The sequence below is a fragment of the Aspergillus foveolatus genome, assembly GCF_047715535.1.
Source record: "Aspergillus foveolatus strain CBS 279.81 unplaced genomic scaffold BDW70scaffold_119, whole genome shotgun sequence".
Taxonomy (NCBI): Eukaryota; Fungi; Ascomycota; class Eurotiomycetes; order Eurotiales; family Aspergillaceae; genus Aspergillus; species Aspergillus foveolatus.
Window position 1 is genome coordinate 1 of NW_027396183.1, and position 21041 is coordinate 21041.

General features: G+C 47.4%; 10 protein-coding genes across 10 annotated transcripts; 4 read left to right on the top strand and 6 right to left on the bottom strand.

The window, feature by feature from the left end:
- Positions 1 to 131: 131 nt before the first annotated feature.
- BDW70DRAFT_145044 (uncharacterized protein) lies at positions 132 to 508 on the bottom strand. The gene has a single exon (XM_073738363.1). The coding sequence runs from the start codon at positions 467 to 469 to the stop codon at positions 305 to 307; it is 165 nt and encodes a 54-aa protein (XP_073591141.1). The 5' UTR covers positions 470 to 508; the 3' UTR covers positions 132 to 304.
- On the bottom strand, positions 390 to 2233 carry BDW70DRAFT_145045 (NACHT domain-containing protein). The gene is made up of 4 exons (XM_073738364.1): positions 1919 to 2233; positions 1812 to 1823; positions 643 to 1744; positions 390 to 577 (listed from the first exon to the last, which is right to left on the bottom strand). Exons 1-4 carry the CDS (start codon positions 2112 to 2114, stop codon positions 544 to 546), a joined length of 1344 nt encoding a protein of 447 aa, XP_073591142.1. The 5' UTR covers positions 2115 to 2233; the 3' UTR covers positions 390 to 543.
- Positions 2234 to 2305: 72 nt separating this feature from the next.
- Positions 2306 to 4738, top strand: BDW70DRAFT_154277 (uncharacterized protein; the record flags this gene model as incomplete). The annotated part of the gene is made up of 6 exons (XM_073739809.1): positions 2306 to 2357; positions 2658 to 2747; positions 2799 to 2893; positions 3179 to 3242; positions 3690 to 3694; positions 3743 to 4738. 6 exons carry the CDS (start codon positions 2306 to 2308, stop codon positions 4736 to 4738), a joined length of 1302 nt encoding a protein of 433 aa, XP_073591143.1.
- A 1709-nt stretch (positions 4739 to 6447) lies between these two features.
- Positions 6448 to 7999, top strand: BDW70DRAFT_145057 (uncharacterized protein). Its single transcript, XM_073738365.1, has 4 exons — positions 6448 to 6952; positions 7003 to 7105; positions 7154 to 7335; positions 7387 to 7999. Exons 1-4 carry the CDS (start codon positions 6509 to 6511, stop codon positions 7474 to 7476), a joined length of 819 nt encoding a protein of 272 aa, XP_073591144.1. The 5' UTR covers positions 6448 to 6508; the 3' UTR covers positions 7477 to 7999.
- Positions 7414 to 8463, top strand: BDW70DRAFT_166201 (uncharacterized protein). Its single transcript, XM_073741929.1, has 2 exons — positions 7414 to 8076; positions 8133 to 8463. The coding sequence occupies exons 1-2, from the start codon at positions 7688 to 7690 to the stop codon at positions 8368 to 8370; spliced, it is 627 nt and encodes a 208-aa protein (XP_073591145.1). The 5' UTR covers positions 7414 to 7687; the 3' UTR covers positions 8371 to 8463.
- A 198-nt stretch (positions 8464 to 8661) lies between these two features.
- On the bottom strand, positions 8662 to 9327 carry BDW70DRAFT_145059 (PLAC8 family protein). Its single transcript, XM_073738366.1, has 3 exons — positions 9132 to 9327; positions 8981 to 9078; positions 8662 to 8925 (listed from the first exon to the last, which is right to left on the bottom strand). Exons 1-3 carry the CDS (start codon positions 9217 to 9219, stop codon positions 8689 to 8691), a joined length of 423 nt encoding a protein of 140 aa, XP_073591146.1. The 5' UTR covers positions 9220 to 9327; the 3' UTR covers positions 8662 to 8688.
- Positions 9328 to 9728: 401 nt separating this feature from the next.
- Positions 9729 to 10906, top strand: BDW70DRAFT_145062 (uncharacterized protein). The gene is made up of 2 exons (XM_073738367.1): positions 9729 to 9845; positions 9953 to 10906. The coding sequence occupies exon 2, from the start codon at positions 10069 to 10071 to the stop codon at positions 10654 to 10656; it is 588 nt and encodes a 195-aa protein (XP_073591147.1). The 5' UTR covers positions 9729 to 9845; positions 9953 to 10068; the 3' UTR covers positions 10657 to 10906.
- Positions 10907 to 11042: 136 nt separating this feature from the next.
- BDW70DRAFT_154280 (uncharacterized protein) lies at positions 11043 to 13286 on the bottom strand (the record flags this gene model as incomplete). The annotated part of the gene is made up of 1 exon (XM_073739810.1): positions 11043 to 13286. The coding sequence occupies one exon, from the start codon at positions 13284 to 13286 to the stop codon at positions 11043 to 11045; it is 2244 nt and encodes a 747-aa protein (XP_073591148.1).
- A 2474-nt stretch (positions 13287 to 15760) lies between these two features.
- BDW70DRAFT_166205 (Dynamin central region-domain-containing protein) lies at positions 15761 to 17349 on the bottom strand (the record flags this gene model as incomplete). Its single annotated transcript, XM_073741930.1, has 2 exons — positions 15761 to 16162; positions 16510 to 17349. The coding sequence occupies 2 exons, from the start codon at positions 17347 to 17349 to the stop codon at positions 15761 to 15763; spliced, it is 1242 nt and encodes a 413-aa protein (XP_073591149.1).
- Positions 17350 to 19249: 1900 nt separating this feature from the next.
- Positions 19250 to 20821, bottom strand: BDW70DRAFT_164586 (uncharacterized protein; the record flags this gene model as incomplete). Its single annotated transcript, XM_073741500.1, has 1 exon — positions 19250 to 20821. One exon carries the CDS (start codon positions 20819 to 20821, stop codon positions 19250 to 19252), a length of 1572 nt encoding a protein of 523 aa, XP_073591150.1.
- Between the last annotated feature and the right edge of the window lie 220 nt (positions 20822 to 21041).

Genomic DNA, 21041 nt, shown 5'->3' on the forward strand with positions numbered 1-21041 from the left:
CTGACAGAGTCCTCATGGCCCTCGAGGACCTGCTTCCATGGGGCCCAGGTCTCCTGCATGACATATGCCTGCACTATAAAGTTAAACCGCTGATTCCAGTACATTCTTTTGCTTAAGCTTTCTCGGGGGCAGAAGACAAGTGCGGCACTATATGTTTGTAAAGGTGCCTCCTGTATTATCACAGCATTAGTACTTGCGAATCTTTCAGCCTCCCTAAAGATATCCTGATGCTGGCTCTGACAAGCTGAAAGCTTCCTGAGGCTTAAGATCCCATGCCGGAGCTCACCAATCACGCCAAGGCTTTCTAACCAGTGAAGGAGATGTTGCTTGAAGAAATCGGATATCTGATTATCTGCTGATTCAGGCCTCTCCAGGGACTTGGAATTGATAAAATGGTCCAACCAATACATGCAACTGTATCGCAAGTCAAACAGCGGGTCAGGATGTGGTCGAAGAGTCTTGATCTCATGGACTAAGAATCCTGGATCATCAAGACGGTAAATATCGCGTTTGAGTTTGGTTGAGAGAGTTTCTCGGGATCGGCTATATATTTTGTGGTGGATGTCGGGGTGTTTTGGTAAGATGCTAGTAGCGACATTGTTGCGATCAAGGAAGTCCTTTGCTGACTGGTGAATGAGATAGACATATTCATCTCGGATTGTAAGGAATGACCCGCACAGGCCAACTGCTGTCTCTACTTCCTCCTTCCGCTTCTTCTCGATCAAGTGGCATATCTCAGATAAGTGCAGCGGGCGGTAGGCAACGACCGCTATTGACAGTAATGTTATACAGATGTCACGGTAAATATCTTTCTGGTCTATTTGCTCTATCATTTGAGTATAGAGCCTAGTAAGACCTGCTGGGATTTCCTTGAGGGCGCCAAGAATATCGTCCCTAAACTTACATTTGCGAAGTTCTTCAATCACGAGCGCCACCCATAGAAAGGTCCCATCAGACTTTTGACTGAGTTGATCTCTGACCTGTTCTTGGAGTTCTTGATCTTGGCTGATGATCCCCAGTCGGGAGACTTTGTAATTGATATATGTCCCAATTGCCCTGAAAATACAGTCCAAGTGGACCTCAAGGCTAAGCTGCTTGGCTTGACAGTGAAAGTCCGGTATTTGCTCGGCCTGGTCCAAGCTGCGGCTGGAGACAATCCATTTGGCCTTGACAGATGGTATGGATGTTGTCTTCGCAATAAGATTCAGCAATTTTTCCAAGTCCACTTTACACTCATCGAGAGCATCAACAAGAAGGTGGACTGTGGATTTCTGTAGGTCTTTAAGCAGATTTTCGAAAACAGCAGACAGGCTATAGAAAGCATTTGGACCTTCGAACAGGTGTTGACCTTCTGTATTATATCTTGAGCGCAAATAGAGAATCAGGTGCGGATGCTGGGTAATCAACATATAGATCAAGCCTCGCAGGATAGCAGTGGCGTTGTTCAGGTTCGGATCGGTTCCTTGGCAGAAGAAGTAGGTAGGCGACTTGGATGATCCAAGCTTTGACAGCTTCTCGACAATCCCAATCATAAGCATGGTTTTGCCCTTCCCAGCATCACCCTTGATCCAGAGGAGTGAGCTCCCTGAATCATTTAACCATGCTTGATACTCGGCAGTCTCCAAAATCCATCGAAACGAGTCGTCAAGCAATCCACCCTTTGTTTCCTCAATGCGTCTTCGGTCACTGCCAGGATGGCTCAGGAGTAGATTTTGCAGGCATTGTTGGTCCTCACTGGTAAATTCTTACGGTGAGTTAGCGCAGTTTCGAGCGTCGTTAGGGTAGTGACTCGGGGAAGTTATCTCACGAACCATAGTTTGACCCTGCTGCAGTCTTCACGTTAATACTATAAGCAAAAGGTGTAAAAGAAAATCAGCTTCGGCAGCTGCAGTTTGAAGGAATGTCATTAACTACGTACTCTCCTCAAACCGTTTGCTGACTTCCTGTTTCGCTCCGGTGACAAGTATTTTCAATCTCCCCTTTACAATGCTGTATTCCTCCTGGCTCCTGGTCTCGTACTTCACAAGGCCTGAATGGTCTGTGTTAAGAGGGATATTATCCTCTTTATGTGTCGCAGTCAGCCCTAAACTTGTCGCCGACTTTTCTGTAACCATAAATGCCTTAGGTCCATTCTTTGCCAGGGTTCCATTGGGTTGGAGCTACATCGCAATCATTAGTGTCGTCCAGCTCCATCATGCTAAATATCCTACCTGTACAGTCGAGCTATGTTTTCGCTCAAAAAATGATACGACTCGGTACTGATCCATACAACACCGGGCGAAGTGGTCAGAAACCCTCTTCAAAAATGGAGACGGCTCCGAATCATTGTCAACGACCAAGTCTTGTATTAGGCGTTTGTTAGGCCGACCTTGAACAATACTGTTTAGTTGCTCATTTCGTAATCCAAGATTTGGAACCCCAAAGAGCAGCAATCCATAGCACGATTTAGAGACAGCGAGGTTTTCCTGGTCATCAGACTTCTCGCGCGCACGAACTAGTGCCTGCCACGCAAGAGGAGTTAGTTGACTGCTAAGAGGGCAACTAGAAAAGCCGTACCTCTTTGATCAGTAAACCCCCTAAGCTATGGCCAATGAATATTATTGGACGGTGACGTGTCTGGGCCAAGTCAGTCATAGTCTTTTGGCATCCGTCAAGAGTTTATACAGTATCTGAACGAAAAGCCTTGACTGACTCTAGAAAACGGCTTCCTAGATCCTCGATTGATTCCTTCGTGTCACTGTCTAGAAGTGAGGTGTCATAGCCGTAAAGTAGTACTCGAATATTGGGCACGTCATCAGGCAGGAAGTCCCGGAGCCAAACGCGATGGCTGTTGGGTGACTTCCAGGAACCGATTGCGTGGCTTCCGAGCCCGGGGACAGCAATCACACTGGATGTTGAGAAGCATGCGTAAGCGCGGTGGCATTTTTGTCCTGAGTAGATTTACTTACTCGACCTCTGGCGTCGGGGCTTCATAGAGCGGCGTAATTCCGTAGAATTCAAGATCAAACTCATATTGAAGACAGGGATTCGCTTGCCGTAGTTTTCCTAGAAGATCCTTCGGTGGAATCGATGTATTGAAGGTGGCAGTTGCACAAGCCGTCTTCTCGCCCCTTGGTACTATTGAGAGTTGTGTAATGGAGATTGCATAATCTTCATTTGTTAGATTTTCCACAAGTAGGCTTCGAAGCTCGCTTTCCAAATCCTCCTTTGGCTTGTCTACCGGAACCTGCTCGATACGCAAGGTAATGGCTCGTTTCTGTTGCGATGTCCTATTTGGTGGCCGCCGCCGGATAGGTCTCTGCCACCAGAGAGTGACGATTAAGGCAAGGAAAGCACTTAGAAATAACACACTTCCATCTAGCTCAGCCATGTCTCCGGTCTTTCGATTTCACACAGAATCTAGGTAGGTTCGAAGAGGGAGTAACAATTAAAGATCACTGACAGTCCATTTAGAAGCCACAAGAGATAACAGTCAGCAGGGAGACCTGATGCTTACTTTGTGCGACCTTTGGAGCGGGGTAGGGTCTCACCAGCAGAGATGTGGCAACAGATGATTTGACGCATTTCTAAGCCTCATAATATGCGTAGCAAACAACCAAGAGCCCACCCTTTATAAAATTCATTCTGAAGAAGGCGCATCTCTTTTGCGGAATTCTGATCATTCTTACATGAAACCATCCAGTCTAAAGGTACTGTATCACTCTCTATCTTCAACATGAAGACTCTTACTTACTAAATACAGATGGCCGCTTCCAAGCAAACTCAAGTGGTTAAGCCACCATTTCCAGTCAGGGATCAGCTGAGTGCAGACTTAGATGCCGGTTCCCTTACAAGACAATACCTGCCGGGCTATCCGTTGATACAACTCCAGGATCAATATGGGCTGCTGAACTTTCTCGAGAGAGAATACTGCTCAACAGACTTGGATCAGATGGCAGATAAACTCTGGTGGATGTCTAAGCAGGACTGCGGGAATATCTCTCCTCTTCATCGGCAATATGTCAAGGGGCGAACTATCATCGTGACCGAGGATCCTAAACTACACCTTATATGGATACACAATCGCATTTTTGTGAAACCTCTCCCTCAATATATCACATCATACGCGTTCTGGCGAGACTATCTTCAAGATGACGCGAAAAGCCCAGCTCGAGATCATTATAGACGTGTTCGCCAGGCAGCTCTAGGTTTTCTCAGGACATATCTATACCTTGTGAGATCGGAATCTGATTTCTATATTGCTCAAGAACCCAGTTTGCACCTCATTGCGAAAGACGTCACATGGGAACAGTTTTGCAACTTTGCAACGCACCTTACGAAGATATCTAATAAAGATGTCTCCGGACGCTATGCTTACGGCGAGATTAGACTAACTAGACTGAATTTCTACGCGCCGCTGCTCTTAAGAAAGTGGAATTTCCAACGTGTCCAGTACCAGTACGGGGAATATTTTGCTCGTTTCTATGGTCCGATCTTATTTGTAGCCGGAGCTGTCTCAATTTTGCTTAGTGGCCTACAGGTCACCATTGCAATTCAAGAGACGGATCCTGCATTGTACAATCGTGCGTCGCTTGTCGTTTCTTTCTGGTTCAGCGCAGTAGTAATGCTCTGCTTCGGCAGTATTCTTATGATACTGTTCTTCACCTTGGTCTATAAAGTTGTGAAGGAGTGGAAATATGCTATTCGAGACCGTCTAAGGCTCCTCGAGGAAGGACAACCCGAACCTCCAACTGACTGAAACTGGGACTGAGAGATTGTTCACAGGTCAGTGCAAAAGCTTGATTAAGTGTATCTAGCCAAACTTCCAAGCGACATTTTGAAGTAGCGAAAAAATGGTTGCCAAATGTGATCCATATACTGCTGCGAAGGAGAGAGAACTAGGCGATCCTCTGCGTGGAATCCTGTTTAAACTTCTGCGAGCCAGACTTATATTTGCGCTAGGGAGATCAAGACAGCGGCCACTACTAGCTTGGAAAGCCATATACATTGATCAGCAGGTAGTCATGTTGGAATGGTAGCAAGCTGGTGGTCACATAGCGCCTTCGAGCGTTAGAGGAGTGATGTTTGTTACGTAGGCCAGCGCGGACAAGACGGAGTCTACCGAGCAGTGCAATATGTATAATCGCAACTTTTTGCGGAGCATGGTGACACGCTGCTTGTGATGAATGGCGATCTAGGTGATCCATGTATTCTTAAGCTGGTTGCTACGAGGTTATACTATGGATAACCATCCATCTACGTTCGTTGCTAGACGGAAGAACAATGGCCTTTTGAATAGGGAGGCGGCATAATAGCTAGGCATTGTGTATTCTTTGGCTGTCACTGTACGGTTTGCTTGTTCAGAAATTCTGTCTGGCGCGATACCATACACGACCGATATGAGCCGGAAAGATAGGGTAACCGTTTACAGGAAAGCTAGGCTGCGGATTTAGGGTTCAAAAGCACGTTCGTCTGTTCAAAGCATCGAATGAGATTTCGGGTCGGACTGTACTCTATGCAAGACAGTAGCAAGATAGCCCTAACACCCGTTTCATATCAGAGAGTAACCAGCATTTCCGGGAACCCCTACAGAAGGATTTAGCACACCTTGTCCTAGGGCGTTGGAGGCAGTTCAAGTATTCTCACCCTTGGTTCTGAAAAGCAGCATATTCCACTCTGCTCTGACCTTGTATAATAATTGGCTGAACAATGAATGGTTCAATTTCTCTTTAGCGCCCTGGGAGAGGAGATAACTCTGTACTTCATCTATCTTATCTCCAGTTCCAGCATGTATGACCCAGCCAAGAGGTGTTTCCCGGTCGTTATCCTCAGTGTTGACCTTTGCACCATGTTTAAGTAGCAGCTTGACAGCATCAAGCTGACCATGTTCTGCTGCCCAGGACAACGGAGTTCGGCCGTGGAAATCCGGCTTATCGACTTTAGCACCATGTTTGATAAGCAGACCAATAACCTCCGTATGACCGTTCATGGAGGCAAATGATAGTAGTGTCTTCCCGTGGTGCACTCTATCATGGTTACGGAGGTTGGGGTTAATTCCATTATCAAGGTACTCTTGAACCACATGAGGGATGCCTTTGTCAAGCGCTGCTTGTAGTCTTTCGGGTAAATTTTGCTTGCTAAACATATTCGAATACAATTCGGGTGAGTGTTCTTGAGGAATAGATCTTAAGTATTGTAGTACGTTAATAGCTTCGTTACTCGGGCCTTGGGCCAGAATTTATAGACTATCAACCACTTCCCCTATAAAGTAGATTACTGAGAGTCTCTATACGTCCATAGTGATATATCCCATCAAATCCTTGGTCATTTACATCAGGTCAGGAAGTTGAATTGCGACCCGGAAAAAGCTCGCGAGGATGGCTGTCCCCTGCAGGTCATGCCATGGCCAAATGGTGCCGCACCCATTTCGTTTCGCAAGCATGAATTTAAAACTTGCCAATAACAGTGACCACCTGGACTTCTAAGGTCCATTACCTTACTACTGCGTCTCTATTGTCCATATCTTACAATGTCTTCTCCAAAGAAACTTGATTCTCCGATTCAACTAGCGCATCGCCGCCGAACTGCTGTTTTCGAAACTCCATTACCCTCTATTCCGGTGGAAATGGCAGTTACCCAACGTGATTCAATCAAGCATGGCTCTCCTTATGACCAGCTAGACCGGTTGTTTGTTGGTTTACATCCATCATGGAACGGGATTGATGCTATCGAATTCAAAGACGGGTCACCTGTTGGTTTCGTCAGCCACTACAGCCCGCAGGGAAAAGACATCCCACTACAGCGTCTCACACAGGTTACACACCCAAGCTTCCTTGCTTATAAAGAAATATTTATCTCTCAGGGTGATGTCTATTTTCTCTATGAACAGTGGGGCGTTACATTGGAACAGGTCTGGAAATTATCTCCAGTATTTCGACTCGGGGAGGCAGAAGTTGCGATTATATGCAAGAAGGTAACCATGACCCCGAAACATCCAATATTATCCATGCTCATGTTGGGTAGATCTTGCAAGGCCTCCTTTATATCCACAAAGAGCTGAACATTTTCTACGGCGACCTAAAATGCTCAGATGTGATTATCACGCATGGAGGTGAAGTCAAAATTGGTAATAGCCCTGAGCCTAATATGTACACGTTGATGTTGACAACTAAAGTGGGCATTGGAAGTAAATTATTTCAAAAGCCTGGTCTCCTAGGTAAAAACAGGGATGTTCAGGATGTCTGCAACATTGCGCGCTTACTTCTTCAACAAGGAGAAAGCTGCGGTCCAGTTCGATTTCTCGCTGAAGACTTTATTGGTGTTCCCCCGACCTCAACAGCTGAAGCACTTCTTGAGGTAGGAGGGTGGCCTGTAGGTGGTGAATTTGGCTGACATACGATCTTATAGCATCCATTCCTGCAGACAACCGCACCCTCATGGTGCCTTAAACCTGTGCCAATGCTTTATGCAATTGCTCGGGAGAAGCAGGTTCTATAGTCTGGCTAGGCAGCAAGAATGTTCCATAGCAACGGGGGAACCGTGGTACAATCCAGGGAGACGGCAATCTTGAAATATACCCAGTTTAAGCCTGCGACACTGTTTTCTCTCCAGCGGCTCAGATACTACTGTTGGGTCCATCATGGGCTATAAATAGGTGCTAGCTTACTCCCTCGTTCTCCCACGCCCTGTTTTGTTATTGTGACTTGTTATGGAACCGTCCCCAGTGTCAGACTCTCCCAATAACTACTCACCTCCAACCAGGAGTGACACTGTACCTATCAGAACAGAGTATATGCAGATGCTCCTTGATTTGGACTATATACCATGGTATTACAATCTTGCCTCAAGTACAGCAAACTGGGTGCTCCTTGCTGGATACTTAGTTATCCCAGGGACATTCACATCGCTCCAGAAATCAGACACTCTGAATGATAGTTTAAGCAAAACAAAAACTGGCCAAGCTATTATTGCTACAGTTCAGAACCCACCTCTTCTGGTCATTGCATGCACGTTTCTGGTGGTGGGAGCAGCCTGTATGGCATGGCTCTTTTGGGAGCGGCGTGATAATTATATTTGGCTTGTTAATCGATTATTCATGTAAGCCGGGGAGTCTTGAAAAAGAAATCCAGGATTTAAGCTAATAGAATGGGCAGACCAACTTGTCTGAACAGTCTAGCAGGATTGCTTACCACTATCATCAACATATATACCGCGAAAAGTGGTGACTGGTCCATCATGGCTCTTCTGACTACGATCATGACCGGGTTGGCATTATCAATTTCGGTGACTTTAACCGTCGTGTACAAGTTTGGGAAACTACAGAGACTGCGGCAGGAGCATGACATGGAAATTAAAGCTGGGTTCTGCAAAGTCAGCCACGAGCGAGTCTAACTACAATGTACAGTTTAGACCTACATGGGTCATTCAATATACTCTTGGCCTGTTTCTCAAGGCAGCTCCTGTAGCCGGTGGAATGGAAAACATCTGATAACTTAACATGTCCTATTAGCTAGTTATTTTTCGAAGATCTCCTCAACCTACCCCCCAGCTCTTTCCCTGTCGACAACATCCGAAGTTGCCATTGGAACTCCTCAACGGGTCTCGAACCTGCGCAACTCCTGTCGTGACCGGTACCAATATGCCATTTACCTGTAACTAGGAGAATATAAAGATACATTGATGTATAGGTCTAATTCTGGCTAAGCTAGGTCATTGCTGTTGCTGATATGCCATTCCAGAGAATGACTGATACCCACCAGCTTCAATTAGTATGCTTTGTACCATTTCCCTCTCCATTTGTATCAAGACACAACAGTGACAGAAACATGATGCCAGGCAATCCCCATAACCTGAGCCTACGATGTCAAATCGCTCTCGCATGGAATAGCGCCTCTGAGCCAGTAAGCATCCCTGGCATCCACAGCTTAGGAGGGCGTAACAAAGGCACTGTAATTGGATGAGTCTATTCGCATTTTCAAGTTAGGTGTGGAATGAGGCTTACATCTCTGTTCAAATAACTGTAGTCTCCTGCGTCTGTGTTCTTTAACCGTGACTGGGTCTTTCCGAAAAGCAAACATGGAAGAAAGCTGCCCAGGAAACCTTGATATATATTGTAAGCAGTGAAACCATATAAACTTGTGATATTAACATACAATCATCTGTAGAGATAAAACAGGTCAGAAGACCGTTTGCCCAAGGGTATCTAGAGCCAGAAGTGGTGACTGGGGTTGGATGAGCCATCGGGAAGAACCACTGCAAATAAGATACAGGAAGAATGTATTTTTTTACAGTACTGGACTCGTCTATAGGACCTTTTCATACTGTGAGAGGTAGGTAGCTGAAGTTGCTACTGTCTCTAGCCGTCACCATTCAGTCTCGCAACATACAACTAGGTTGGCCCACAGACTCCTGATAACGTTATCCAGCCCCACCACAGGCTTAATATCTTTCCTCTATCTGAGCCTCTGAATGATTAGAGGCTTCACACCCCAGATATTCATTAGAAATCAAGCTCAAACGTGTCATACGAGGAAAATGAAAGCGAGATCCCTCTGGTTTTGCGACCACCGAAACGGCTTGCAATGGCTGGAGAGGAATGCCACTGAATTGGCCCACAAGCGCTTCCATCTTTGTGAACTTGAATAGATCAAAAGTGACGGGCTGTCACCCTCTATAATTAGAGGCAAATTCCCAGGTATCTTTGTCCCGTGTTTGAAGCGAAATCCTTGCTGATCCATAACTACACTTTTGCTCCTGTCCACCTCCAATTTGTCCTAGAGGGAGGCTTATCTTCACCTGGTCATCAAGCCTCCGAGTCAATCCATTCTAAGCCCTCTGCATCATAAGGCTTGCTGGAGGACAATTGAGTACAATGCCATTTAACGAGTAATAATGCCCAAGCGTCGGTCATCGCGGGATCTTCTGCTAACTATCCTCAGAGTCCTGGACAGCCAGATAATAACATGCCTAGTAGGCCCTACCAAGTCACCATTTCAGATTCACGCCAAAGCTCTTAATCGATTCCTGAAGCCGCAAACCGCCGAAGAACTTGGAACCAAACCAGGCCATGTTACCCTTTATTTTCCAGAAATGGATGAGACCACATTTAGGCACTGCTGCGAGTTTGCCTATATTGGTGATTACTCTGTCCCTCCTGGACCAGTTTATGGAAACAGAGATATCGATCATGTGAAGGAATGCCTTTTTAACCGGAATAATTTCACTTCAAACCTCTTTCATCCTCAGCTTCTTCCCCATTTTTACGACATTTTGGAGAGGTATACAGACATGCGCCCCACGACTCAGCCAGCATGCACGGATCCTGCAAATGACTATGCAGAAATACTGTTATGTCATGCTCGCATACATCGTTATGCTTTCAGGTCTGATTGTGCAGCTTTGTGTGTTCTCTCTCTCAAGCACATCACCAATTTACTAGAAGGCCTTGTCTTAGGTCCTCAGCAAACCAAGGATGTTGTGAGATTCCTCGAATTTGTCTATGAGGAGAGTGAGTTCATGGATAACTTACAACACATCCTGGGCGAGTATATGGTTTGGAATATTGAGGTTCTAATGCAGGACGCTGCTTTTCTTAATTTCCTTGATGCGTCCCCTGATTTGGAGAAAATGATCTTTCGCAGGATGTGGGTTCAGTATGATATACCCTCTCGCAAGTGAATGTCACCTTGATAAATAGCCTGGATCTCAAGAAATTACATACGGATCAAGACCGCAGTCCTTTATCAGTCAGGGCGCGATGGCTGGTGTGGCTCGTGGTTTTGTCGAAGAGATTACTACGAGCCTATTAAGGTGACATATATGTCCTAGGAGAGGTCGCGGCATCCTATTGTCGCGCATGTATAATTGTCAGCGCATAGTTAACAAGACTGCCTGTTGGTGTCGGACAGTGGACTACTCCAGCTTCACTTCTAGTTATACCTTTCAGTCACATGAGCATGATATTCTGGCAGGCCGGTTCAGTGTACAGTGCTAGTTGCAGGAATGCTTCATTATCATGCATTATGTGATTGCTAAATCAATGCTGTAAAGATAAGCAACCTCTTTCACAGGACACGTAAACGTTTAGCATCTCTTGGCTGTACCCTACATAGTTGTCTCTTTGCTGTTTGTTGCGGCTGTGAAATTCGCTGAGATTTCAAAGCAGAACGGTGAAAGTCAATGATCAACACCCGTCCAAGCTCTTTATTCCAGAGGATATTATCAGGCCGAAGATCTTCATGGATGATTCCCAGGGCTCTTATTTCCTTCTCTGATCTATGAATCTCCTGGCGAAGCCATGGCGCTAGCTCCATCTTTGCTGTGCTTTCGCCCCCCCAACCCATAACGAGCATATGACGAATTTCTCCAGCTCCATGAAGAAAATACATCTTTGCTAAGTCGATTGTTCCAAGGAATACAGGTACAGCGGACCCTTGCGCCCTTCGCAGAAGTTGGTATACTTGTGCTTCGCGCGAGACTTCTTTCCATAGTCCTGACGTGGTTCCTTTTCCGATGACAGTATAGCCATATGTAGCACAAGTAAGTTTGAACGGGGCACCGTATGCTCCACAACTCCCAAGGGGTGTGCATCGGTCAATGTTTTCGTCCAACTGTGCTTTTAGTGAGTCCACTAAAGCTTCCGAGGTAGTGGGATGTTGGCGGTCATTATTGCTCTGGCGATGGAGCGCCACGTTGGGGCAACATTCGTCTAGGATAGCCCCAGTCTGCAGCCCGAGTAAACATCGCTGCGTGCAAAATTGCGCATCGGGACGTCGGGACTGCCTGCCTTGATTGTTACTGGCCTCGCGTTGACGCGCCGCTGCTTGGGCAGAGGGTGAGGATGAGGATGTGACTTGGCTGAAATTCCGCTTCCGCCCGGTTGCGTGGTTTGTATCGGAGCCGGATGAATCTGGCGACTGCGAGCGGCGTTGCGACCCGGGAGGTGCACAGCTCGCTTGGGACCTTGTGCCCACTCGACGGCCGCCTGCTGTTGGCGAATCTGGTGGAGACGATGGCACATATGCTGAACCGGATCCCGGGCTTGAGAACTCCAAGGTTGTGCTATCAGAGTGAGGAATGGCCTGCTGCCGTTCTGCTTCGGGGATCTGAGAGTAAGTGTGGTCAAAACTGGTCGTCCAAATTTCCAGGCCTTGTCGTGCAGATTCACGCCATTCCTGGCTACGCGTAGGTGAGCGGAAGGCCAATAGACATAGACATAGTGTTCTTGCAACAGAAGTCCTCGATAGCTGAGAATTATAGTCAGCTTCTGGGTTCACTTCGCTGTTAGGATCACAGAAGAAGTAGTAAAGCGTGCTGGGATCGTCCTGCGGAACACGGAGTAGGACTCGCGCGATCCCATTTGTCACATAGGAATATTCAAGTCCTTCTTGGATCATTACATGATATTCCTGGACAATAGCAGAGCAGGCAAGCCGTTCCGCATTATATTTCAATTTTGCTTCCTGGTTCGTAGGTATTTTATTGGACTTGACCATTGCCTCCCATAAGTCCATCGGTCGAAGTCCCATACGAAGGGTTGCAACAGGAAGCTTGTGAGGCGGTTTATATTCGACACTTGCAAGAAGAGTGGTAATGTTGCTGTCGACCCGATGGATACAGAAATGATCAGGTCTTGGGTTATGTATGCTTGACGGTTGGCTTGCAACCACTTCAGAAACTTCAGTTTCGTTCAATGAATTCGTGTGACTGCTGAACTGGATTCCGTCGCCGAGACCGAACTCATCGCGAGCAGCCGGTAGCTTGCATAACTCGGTAATTATATCACGAACATGGTCCTCCACGGCAAACCGCTCGTAGCGCTCAAGTTCTTGCTCGCAGCTAAGTGGTGTGTTGAGTCGTCGGCGTAGTCCTTCTAATTCAAGCAAAGGTGGAAAGAGTCGTGGCGTGTCCCCTGATTCCAAAGCAAAATACCTGCAGACCGACGTATATAGTTGTGATAGTTGTGTTGGGCAGTCGTTCCAATACTCCAATCGTGTCGGGCAGTATTTGCCCTTGGGAAGAGGTATTTTCCCGGTAGTCGAGCGAGATGGTGTTTCGACTCTCAGCGGTCGCGAGAGGAGGTCGTGGGAATAGCGCATGAGTTCCATGAAAGTTGTCTGTCGGGTGCGCTCTTCAGCTTGCTCCCGTCTCTCCCTCTCTTGTCTTCCTTCATCTTCTGCCCGCTTCCGTCTCTCCTCTTCCTGCTTCCGTCTCTGCTCTTCCTGCTTCCGTCTTTGCTCTTCCTGCTTCCGTCTCTCCTCTGCCTGCAGAAAGAGACTTTTGTAATCCGGGCTACTGTTGTCGGGCATCGATGTGTTGGAAAGGGGAAGCAATGGCTTGAGATAACTAGGATGGCCCCCGCCAGTGGTCGATCCAGGCGGAAGGTCAGGCGTCAGATCATGACGGGTGTCAAGGAAGGAAGGACGGGCGTCCGAGCCACTTGGGCTGCTTGTCGTCTGTCGGAACATACTGCCCTCCGCTACCGCCTGCCATTCCTGCCCAACCAGTCGCTGGCTGATGTGGCACAGATATCCGCAACGGGGACGAACGCGACTGTACTGATACCACTTGTCATTCTAAGAGCGTTCCTGTCTTTGGTTTTCTCTCTAGATAGTAGTAATTAGCTTCCTGCGCATGAAAGAAGCCACAGCTGGACAGCCCAAGAATTCCCCAAACTCTGCAAGAAGCGTATCTTCATATCCACTGTATCACTGTTCATCTGGCCCTACAGTCGTCAAGGTCATTGCGATTTTGAAATCGATCATCTGCTCTTCAGTCGTCAGTAACAAGCGTAGCCTCAGTACTTACAAGCTTCATAGCACATTTCCGCCCTTCGAGTTCAATCTCAAATACGGTCAGGTTATCTACAGATACTCAAGTAGACCCTGCTACTCCGGGGTAAGCTGTTACAGAAGCAGATGTGCCAAGCTTGCGTGTGATGAAAATAAATTATGTGGTTATGGTACTGCCCAGATTCGAACCTATGTCCTTGAGCACAGTTGGATGCGTCATAGCGGACCCATGACATAAGCCGCCTCCAAAGGCGGTACGGTTCCCGTTGTTAGCGCGCGGGAAGGACCTGGGGCGGCAGTAGAGTAGTGGAGGCATGGCGTTCCCAAATTTATATGTGATTCCCATACAAATCTTGAACACCAGCTTTCGTTCCTTCCCATGCTCAACTCATCTCCCTTCTCAACGCTCTCGCAGCGCGGGTACTGCCTGCCTGGCAGAATTCCAGCCAATCTCCTTCTCCTGAATTAGACACTAAGTCTTAGCACCGAATTCTCGCCTATATAAGGGTCAATTCCCTCGCTGGCTGTGTCTGACTTTTTTCCTCCCCTCACCATCTTCATCATGCCCACTCATCGCGAGCTCCTCTGGAATCTACTCCAGAACCAACTCCTTGACAATGGACAGCCCCGCGAACTCAACGCTGACGATTACGAGATCTTCTTCCGCGACCTTCAGCACATGAATACGGTCTGGCTCCAAGAGCACGACGATCTTGGTGTGGAAATCCCTCTTCTCGAGCACGTCCTCCTCAAGTTCCTTCTTCACATCCTTGAACTTGTTCTTTTCGTGTACCGTATCCGCGGCGAGTAGGTAAGTCTCGTTTTTCTTGCATGCACAACCACAGACAATCGGGAGGGAGCTTTGTAGACGGCTGGACCATGATTGGGTTGCAATTGTGGGAAGGCGTCGAACCCAGATCAACATTGGCATCATGTGTTGCTTCCACTTAGAAAATCTTCACTTCATGAAGGGAGCGCATGCGGATTCTAGCCGACATTCTTTTAGTAGTAATGCAACATCTTCTCGTTCACCTTGTTCCTTCTCTCTGTAAGCACTGTACTGGCGCTGGTTTGTAGTCTTACCATGTCCTGTCATCCTGATCGACCCCCCTTCGTTCTTTGGATCCCCGCCATCGCAAGTCTTCAGCCCCTTGCTCTCTCCTCCCACTTCCAAGTTCATGGTCGGCGTGGCCTCGTCAGGTTCCTGTTCAGATAAGGCGGCGTTGCCCAGGGACGCGGCTGTTTAATCTACCATGCTTTGACAGCTATCATATCCCACAGAGTGTTGACTGGCTCCCATTTCGCCTGTCTGAATTTGCTGCCATTTCTGATCCTTCGCCTCGGATCTTACACCGGCCAGAATTGTGGATGAATTCAGGCCATATGTTGTATTCGTCATATCTGGTGCTAGCCTCATAACTGGGAACGACAGGCCTCCTGGGGATTTGAAGGCCAGACATAGAAGTATTCAGCAAGATTCTCTCTGGTCATTATAGATAAGAGTATAAGCAAGTTAACTCAAGTCAATTCCTATGGATACTGCCCAGTTTATTTTACATTGAGAACACTAAGCTCGTTACTGTACTTGAATATCTGTTTCAATAGGGTCGTCTGGTTGCCGCTAAGTCTACGCCTTGGGCCCAAGGCTGGTCTGTAAGGCGTCCTTTAGCCTTATTAGATATCTGGTACTTTCGTAATGGTGGCTGAGAACGATGATTGGACTTTTGGGTCCGAAACTCTGTTGTGTTACAGGTGCCTGCACCGTTTAACTTTATTGTAACCGAAACTATAAATGAGCCCTTCGCATTCGCGTGACAACATTGGGAAACCCTCTGGGAAAAACCAATGTCAAGGGACGGATAAATTCTGAATTAAGCATTGATAAGTGCCAATAGAAGAAGCAGCTCAAAGTCCAGGTCAAAGCTTTTACTAAGTTCCATGGTTGAGAGTACCTGTCTCGGCCCCAGCGCCTTACCCTTAACCCCGCCACATTAAAAGCGCAGGATCCTCAAAGCCGCCTCCAAGCTGTCTATTTCCTGCTTCAGCATATTCCGCCGTCGCTTTGATTCTGCATCTTCGCCGGCAACCATCTCCAGCTGCTCGGTACTCAGACTCATCACTAAGTCTGGGCTGAAAATCCGGAGCGGACCGTCATCAGTTTCTAAGAGGAAGTGGTGTATCACTTGCTGACAGACTATATCAACAAATCGCTTGCGGGCTACCTTATAGTAGCTCATCAGAGTGTCAAGGATATCCTCGCATACCTGCTGCCTATTGTCCTTGTCGGTAGTAAATCGCTGACGCAGCGCTTTGACAGGTACATAACCTTCTCCGTCCGTGAATGAGACTGCTAAGGTCTCAAGGGACTTGCACATCCGCTCACTACGTTTTTTCTGGAGATTTGCGTTGAAATAGTGATTGAAGGTAGATGGTTTGCCTCCGCGTTCGATGGCCAGCAGGAACCGTGCGTGGTTCATTGCCCGATGATAGGCATCACACAGTTTGTGGACAAGCAATCCTTCCCACAGCTGATCTCGGACCTGCTGCTCTGGACAAAGTTTGGTGAGAAGCTGGAAGATATAGTCGTGTACTAAGACAATGGCCTTGCTAGTGTGAGAGAGAACAAGCGGCTCCCACTTCTCTGACTGATCCTTAAATATCGTAGCAAGGATCGCACTGCTAAACTGGAAAAATGCTAAGTAACCGTCTGGTTGACAATCTGAGTCAGGAGTGCACTTACAGTTCCAAGTTCCGGGCCCCGACTAGACTCGAACACTTCCTCAATTAGGCTCATAATAGGACCCTTGAGAGGCTTGGGGCATATATAATCATCGGTTTGAACAATACCATACAGCTCGGGATACTCTCTTAGAGGAATTTGAAAAGGGGAATTCTCAGTGCTGGACCCGTATGAAGCCTCACCCTCATCATCCCATGTAGCTCCGAAGTATTGCTTGTGACCTCTTTTCCAGAAAATATCGGAGAAAACTTCGTTCAGCTTAACCACTTTCGTGATTAGTTTCAGGTTCGGCTCTGACTGATTAAACATATCGTCTCCCGCATAATACCCGTTCAATGCAGATTGAGTTGTGGTTTGAAACTGAGTAGCTAGCTTTCCCAGATACTGCCTCTGGGCATTGGAATCATCTCTGGCCGGACCCATGATCTCAAGTTCGGCCCTGCGCTTGCGTAGGCGCTCTTCAATCTCCAACTTGACAGGACCAAGCTCTTTGCGGGAGATAAACATCAGCAGCTCACGTAGTCTAGTTTGCAGTGAGGTAATGCCGCAACGATCAGGAATGCGAGACCAAGGAGGAGCAGCAAAGAATGCCCTTTCGTCAGCAAGACGGCCAGGCAGTGTTGAATTGTCGTCGTCTGCGCTGCGGTTCTTGACAACATGATATCCTAGCTTGAGAACATTACGTCTTTCCAGAAGCAGATCCATTGCCGCATCTTGGGTGACTTTTTCGGTAGCAAGGTCTGGTTTTGTCAAGACCCCCATTGTTCTGATTCCGCTTGGATCAGCTTCTTCCGCAAGTTTCAGAATCTCCTGGGTTGCAATGTCGACATTGCAAGGCATAACCGCAAGAATACTGTCAGCTAGTTAGTGGATCGCGTCTAGAAGAGGCGCTGTGGAAACGAACATAGTTCTAGAATCGGCCATATATGACTTGACCATGTTCTGCACCATCACAATATCGCTTTCCGTTGTTAGTCCTAGCAGAGATGTCAGCAAATTGCCCCTTGCAAAGATGAAGATCTGCTTGCCATCTGTAGGGACACGGAATATGCCAGGGACGTCAATAACTGTTAGATGGTTTTGCTACCATAGATGTTAGTTAATTTAGTGATAAAGCAGGTGGAAGCTGACCTCGGGTCCGCTGATTTCGATCTTAAGAATGTCCCGGCTAAACGCGCCGACGCCAGTATCTGAGCCATCTGTGCTCATACGGATGTCCATCACACGGTGAGCCTAAAATGAAGGTCAGTTAATGCTGCCTCTAGACGGCTATGCACATAAAGTACCTCATCAAAAATCTTAGCAAGCTCATTGTTATCAATCTCCGTAAGGCGGCGCTGAAACTTAAGCAGGCGCGACTTGAGCGCTTTGTCTGCGTCGGGACGAGGAATAATGGATATGAAGACGCTCTTCTGGGGTTCATTGTGGCACGTAATCTGCGCTGCGTAGCGAGTGCAAAGGCCCGCACCACGAGGGAAAGAAAATCCGGTTAAGTTCTCGAGGACAGAGCTTTTTCCAGATGACTGGTCTCCGACAACGACGAGCTGTTATAAATGTTAGATAGTTTCATGTAGGCAAGGAACTGGTTTTCCTGAATTACCTGAGGGAGAGGGATAATCGAGCCAACATTCAGCTCTCTTAACTGATTGATCTTGGCCAAGATGGCCTGGTCTGTCAGACAAGACTCAGTTTCCATAATGAGTAGTATCTATCAGAAGCATGTACTTCAGTTGAGTGTGAGCCACAATAGAATGGACAGTTAGAAAGGGCCTGGCTTGATGGGTGACATGCTCAATTTATATCCCTGGCATCTGAGTCAACCCTCTGGTTGAAATCAACCAACGCTCCGATGCGGGCGTTTGAACGGCAAGGCAAACAACAAAACATGTCTGATGCCGTCTTTGCCGCCACCTCTACCAGTCTATGGATTCTACTGTGAAAGATGTTAACGGTGAAGCAAGCACTACTTGATCCAATGTCACTAGCCAGCTCGCCGCTAATTGCAAACAGATAGCCAAATTGGTTTGCTGCTGAAAAATCATCCTCTCCCTTTCCAACACATGGAAAGGGACAGCAGGGAGCGTCATAATTTTCGAAGGGCTGGTCGTATTTACTGAACTCTTGACGCCGAGACCTATGAGTTCATGGTTGCTGCCCGTCATTTGCTGAATATGTGGCTAGGATGCTCTTGTGCATACTAGTCAACGGATCTTTCCTCAATACCACTCATAAGGCGTAGATATGAATCCATCAAGGAGTATAATCATAACATTCTCTAGCTTAGGAATTCGCGCCGACAGGATAGCTGCAGCAAAGAAGAACGTCACGCGCATATTTTTCTGTGCCAGGCAGTATATTAGTCAGAACTTAGCTCTCCAAGGAGGGTTAGCCTTTGACTGAGTGGGAAGTTCAACATTCTGCCGGTAGACTGGTGTAGAGGTTTCAGTATCCTGGGATTTTGGAACCTGTTCGCATGTGATGGCACAGGGGAAACGGTAGGGCGAAGCTACTTCGATTATAAACAGATAGCCTAGTAAGGAGCGGATGCTTTTCGAGTAATAGACGCTCAAATTAGTCTGTAGTTGGCTCATATCGATCTCTTGCTCGTACATAAAACATCGCAGTCTAGATACATTTCGTTTCAAGGTTCATTCTTCAGTAAAGCGGGAAACTGGAAATACAAAGATCAACAATCAAGGCTGCGATATCCCAGGCAGCTGTTCTGTCGCAGGATTCCCTGTCAAGTCCTGTCGCGGCGGCTTGTCTGCCTGCCGCGCTGTTTAAGCTTAAGACGGGTGAGTTCCTCCGTTAGGCGGCGAATTTCTTTGTCCACGTCCTTTTTGGCTCTGGATGATTTGCCTCTCTTCTTCCGGTTAAGTCGTTTAGAGCGTCGCGGTGCCTGCTCTTGGTCAGAAGGCGACGTCTCTGAATCAGCGTCACTCTGCTCGTTCTTATCCGACCTCTTAGGATGGGTCCGGATGGAACGACGAGCACGACGGGAACGAGTGTATGAGGATTCGTCAGAAGAAGAATCTTCACTTTCACTGGTTTCATCATCAGTCTCTTCCTCCTCCACATCATACCCCCAGTAGGCGTTTTCCATTTCTCTGGCTTTTAAGTAGATCATTCGGTCTCCGCTCAAACCACCCCCATTGGTAATCCGTCGAACAAACCCTCTTCGTTCGAGGGAGACGGCCCCAAGCTTCCACTTCACCAGGACCCGGGTGTGGGGATAGATGATGTCTTTTGCTGGCCGGATAAATGCCAGGGCGTTTGCGCTGGTGTCGTCATCATCCTCAACCTTCCAGCCCACACCAATAATGTCCTGAACATCATCGCGCGTGTATTTCCAAACCTCTTTGACTGTTCCTTCAGCTTGGACGCGTATCTTGGCATTCCCGCGAGTCTTGCTGAGTACCTGCTCTGTACTGCGCGGGTCGTATGGTAGCGAAGATCCTGCTCGTACGCGATATATTGGACTCTTTTTCGGACCATACCGGACAAATATCTGGGTCCCCATCCCAACTGGCCACCAATATAACACTTTTCCGCGAGACAGTGAACTGTATTCTTTCCGCATTCTTGCTTCCAGGGCATCGATACCCTCGACTTCATCAGATTCGGACTCCTCTGACTCAGATTCGTCAGAATATGATGCCGCGGATTCTGCATCGTCGGGCAGTTCCTCTATACCAGATGGCTTTGCTCCAAATAACTGTTCAGCAGTCGCAGAAGGGATATTCCACTCCTCAGGGAGGTGATTTTGGCGATTGATTAGACGGAACATCTTGCGTAGTTCATAATACGCCTTCCATTCCTCCTTAGTATTACCCTTGACATGATCCGAATTCACGCGGGCCTTCCAGGCATCATATGTCTGCTGATATACATCCACGCGCACGATGTTCAACTCTTGAGGAGCTTGATGTTCTCTGTTTGCGTTTGTTATCGCCTCGTTGAGCCGGCCAAGAAGTGATTTTATCTTGGAAAAGTCGGGGTTTGCCTCCTGGAGTTCCTTCTTAATCTCCTCTCCATGCTGGGTAATGAAGGCCTCGATGATCGCCCTTGTCCAGTCGCTGAGCTCGGGCTCTCTATAGCGTTTCTCGCGTTTGCTTGACGGCTCATCATCAGATAAGTTCTCAAAATCTGAATCAAGGTTCCTAATATCGTTCATTGGTTCATCCTCCTGGTCATTTGCCTGTGATGGCACTTCCTGAGTTGGCGCTTTCTTTGGCGCTTTCTCTGTCTTTACAACTTGTTTCCCTTTACCCTGCTGCCTCTTCGCCTTACCCTGCTTATCAGATTTCCCCATATTTGTGCTTTTTTGATAGATTAGCCGTATGTTCAAAAGCAACAAAGCAGGCAATCTACTTATACTCCTCGCTCTATGATCTCGAGTTGGGTTTATCTGCGAGCCAATTCAGTTTTGCATTGTGAAGTGAGCAGCCAATGTGTACAGATCCCTGCTGACATCGGGAACCAGATGGTGTCGCAGATAAAATAGGTTAACTATGGCCACCGAAAAAATAGTT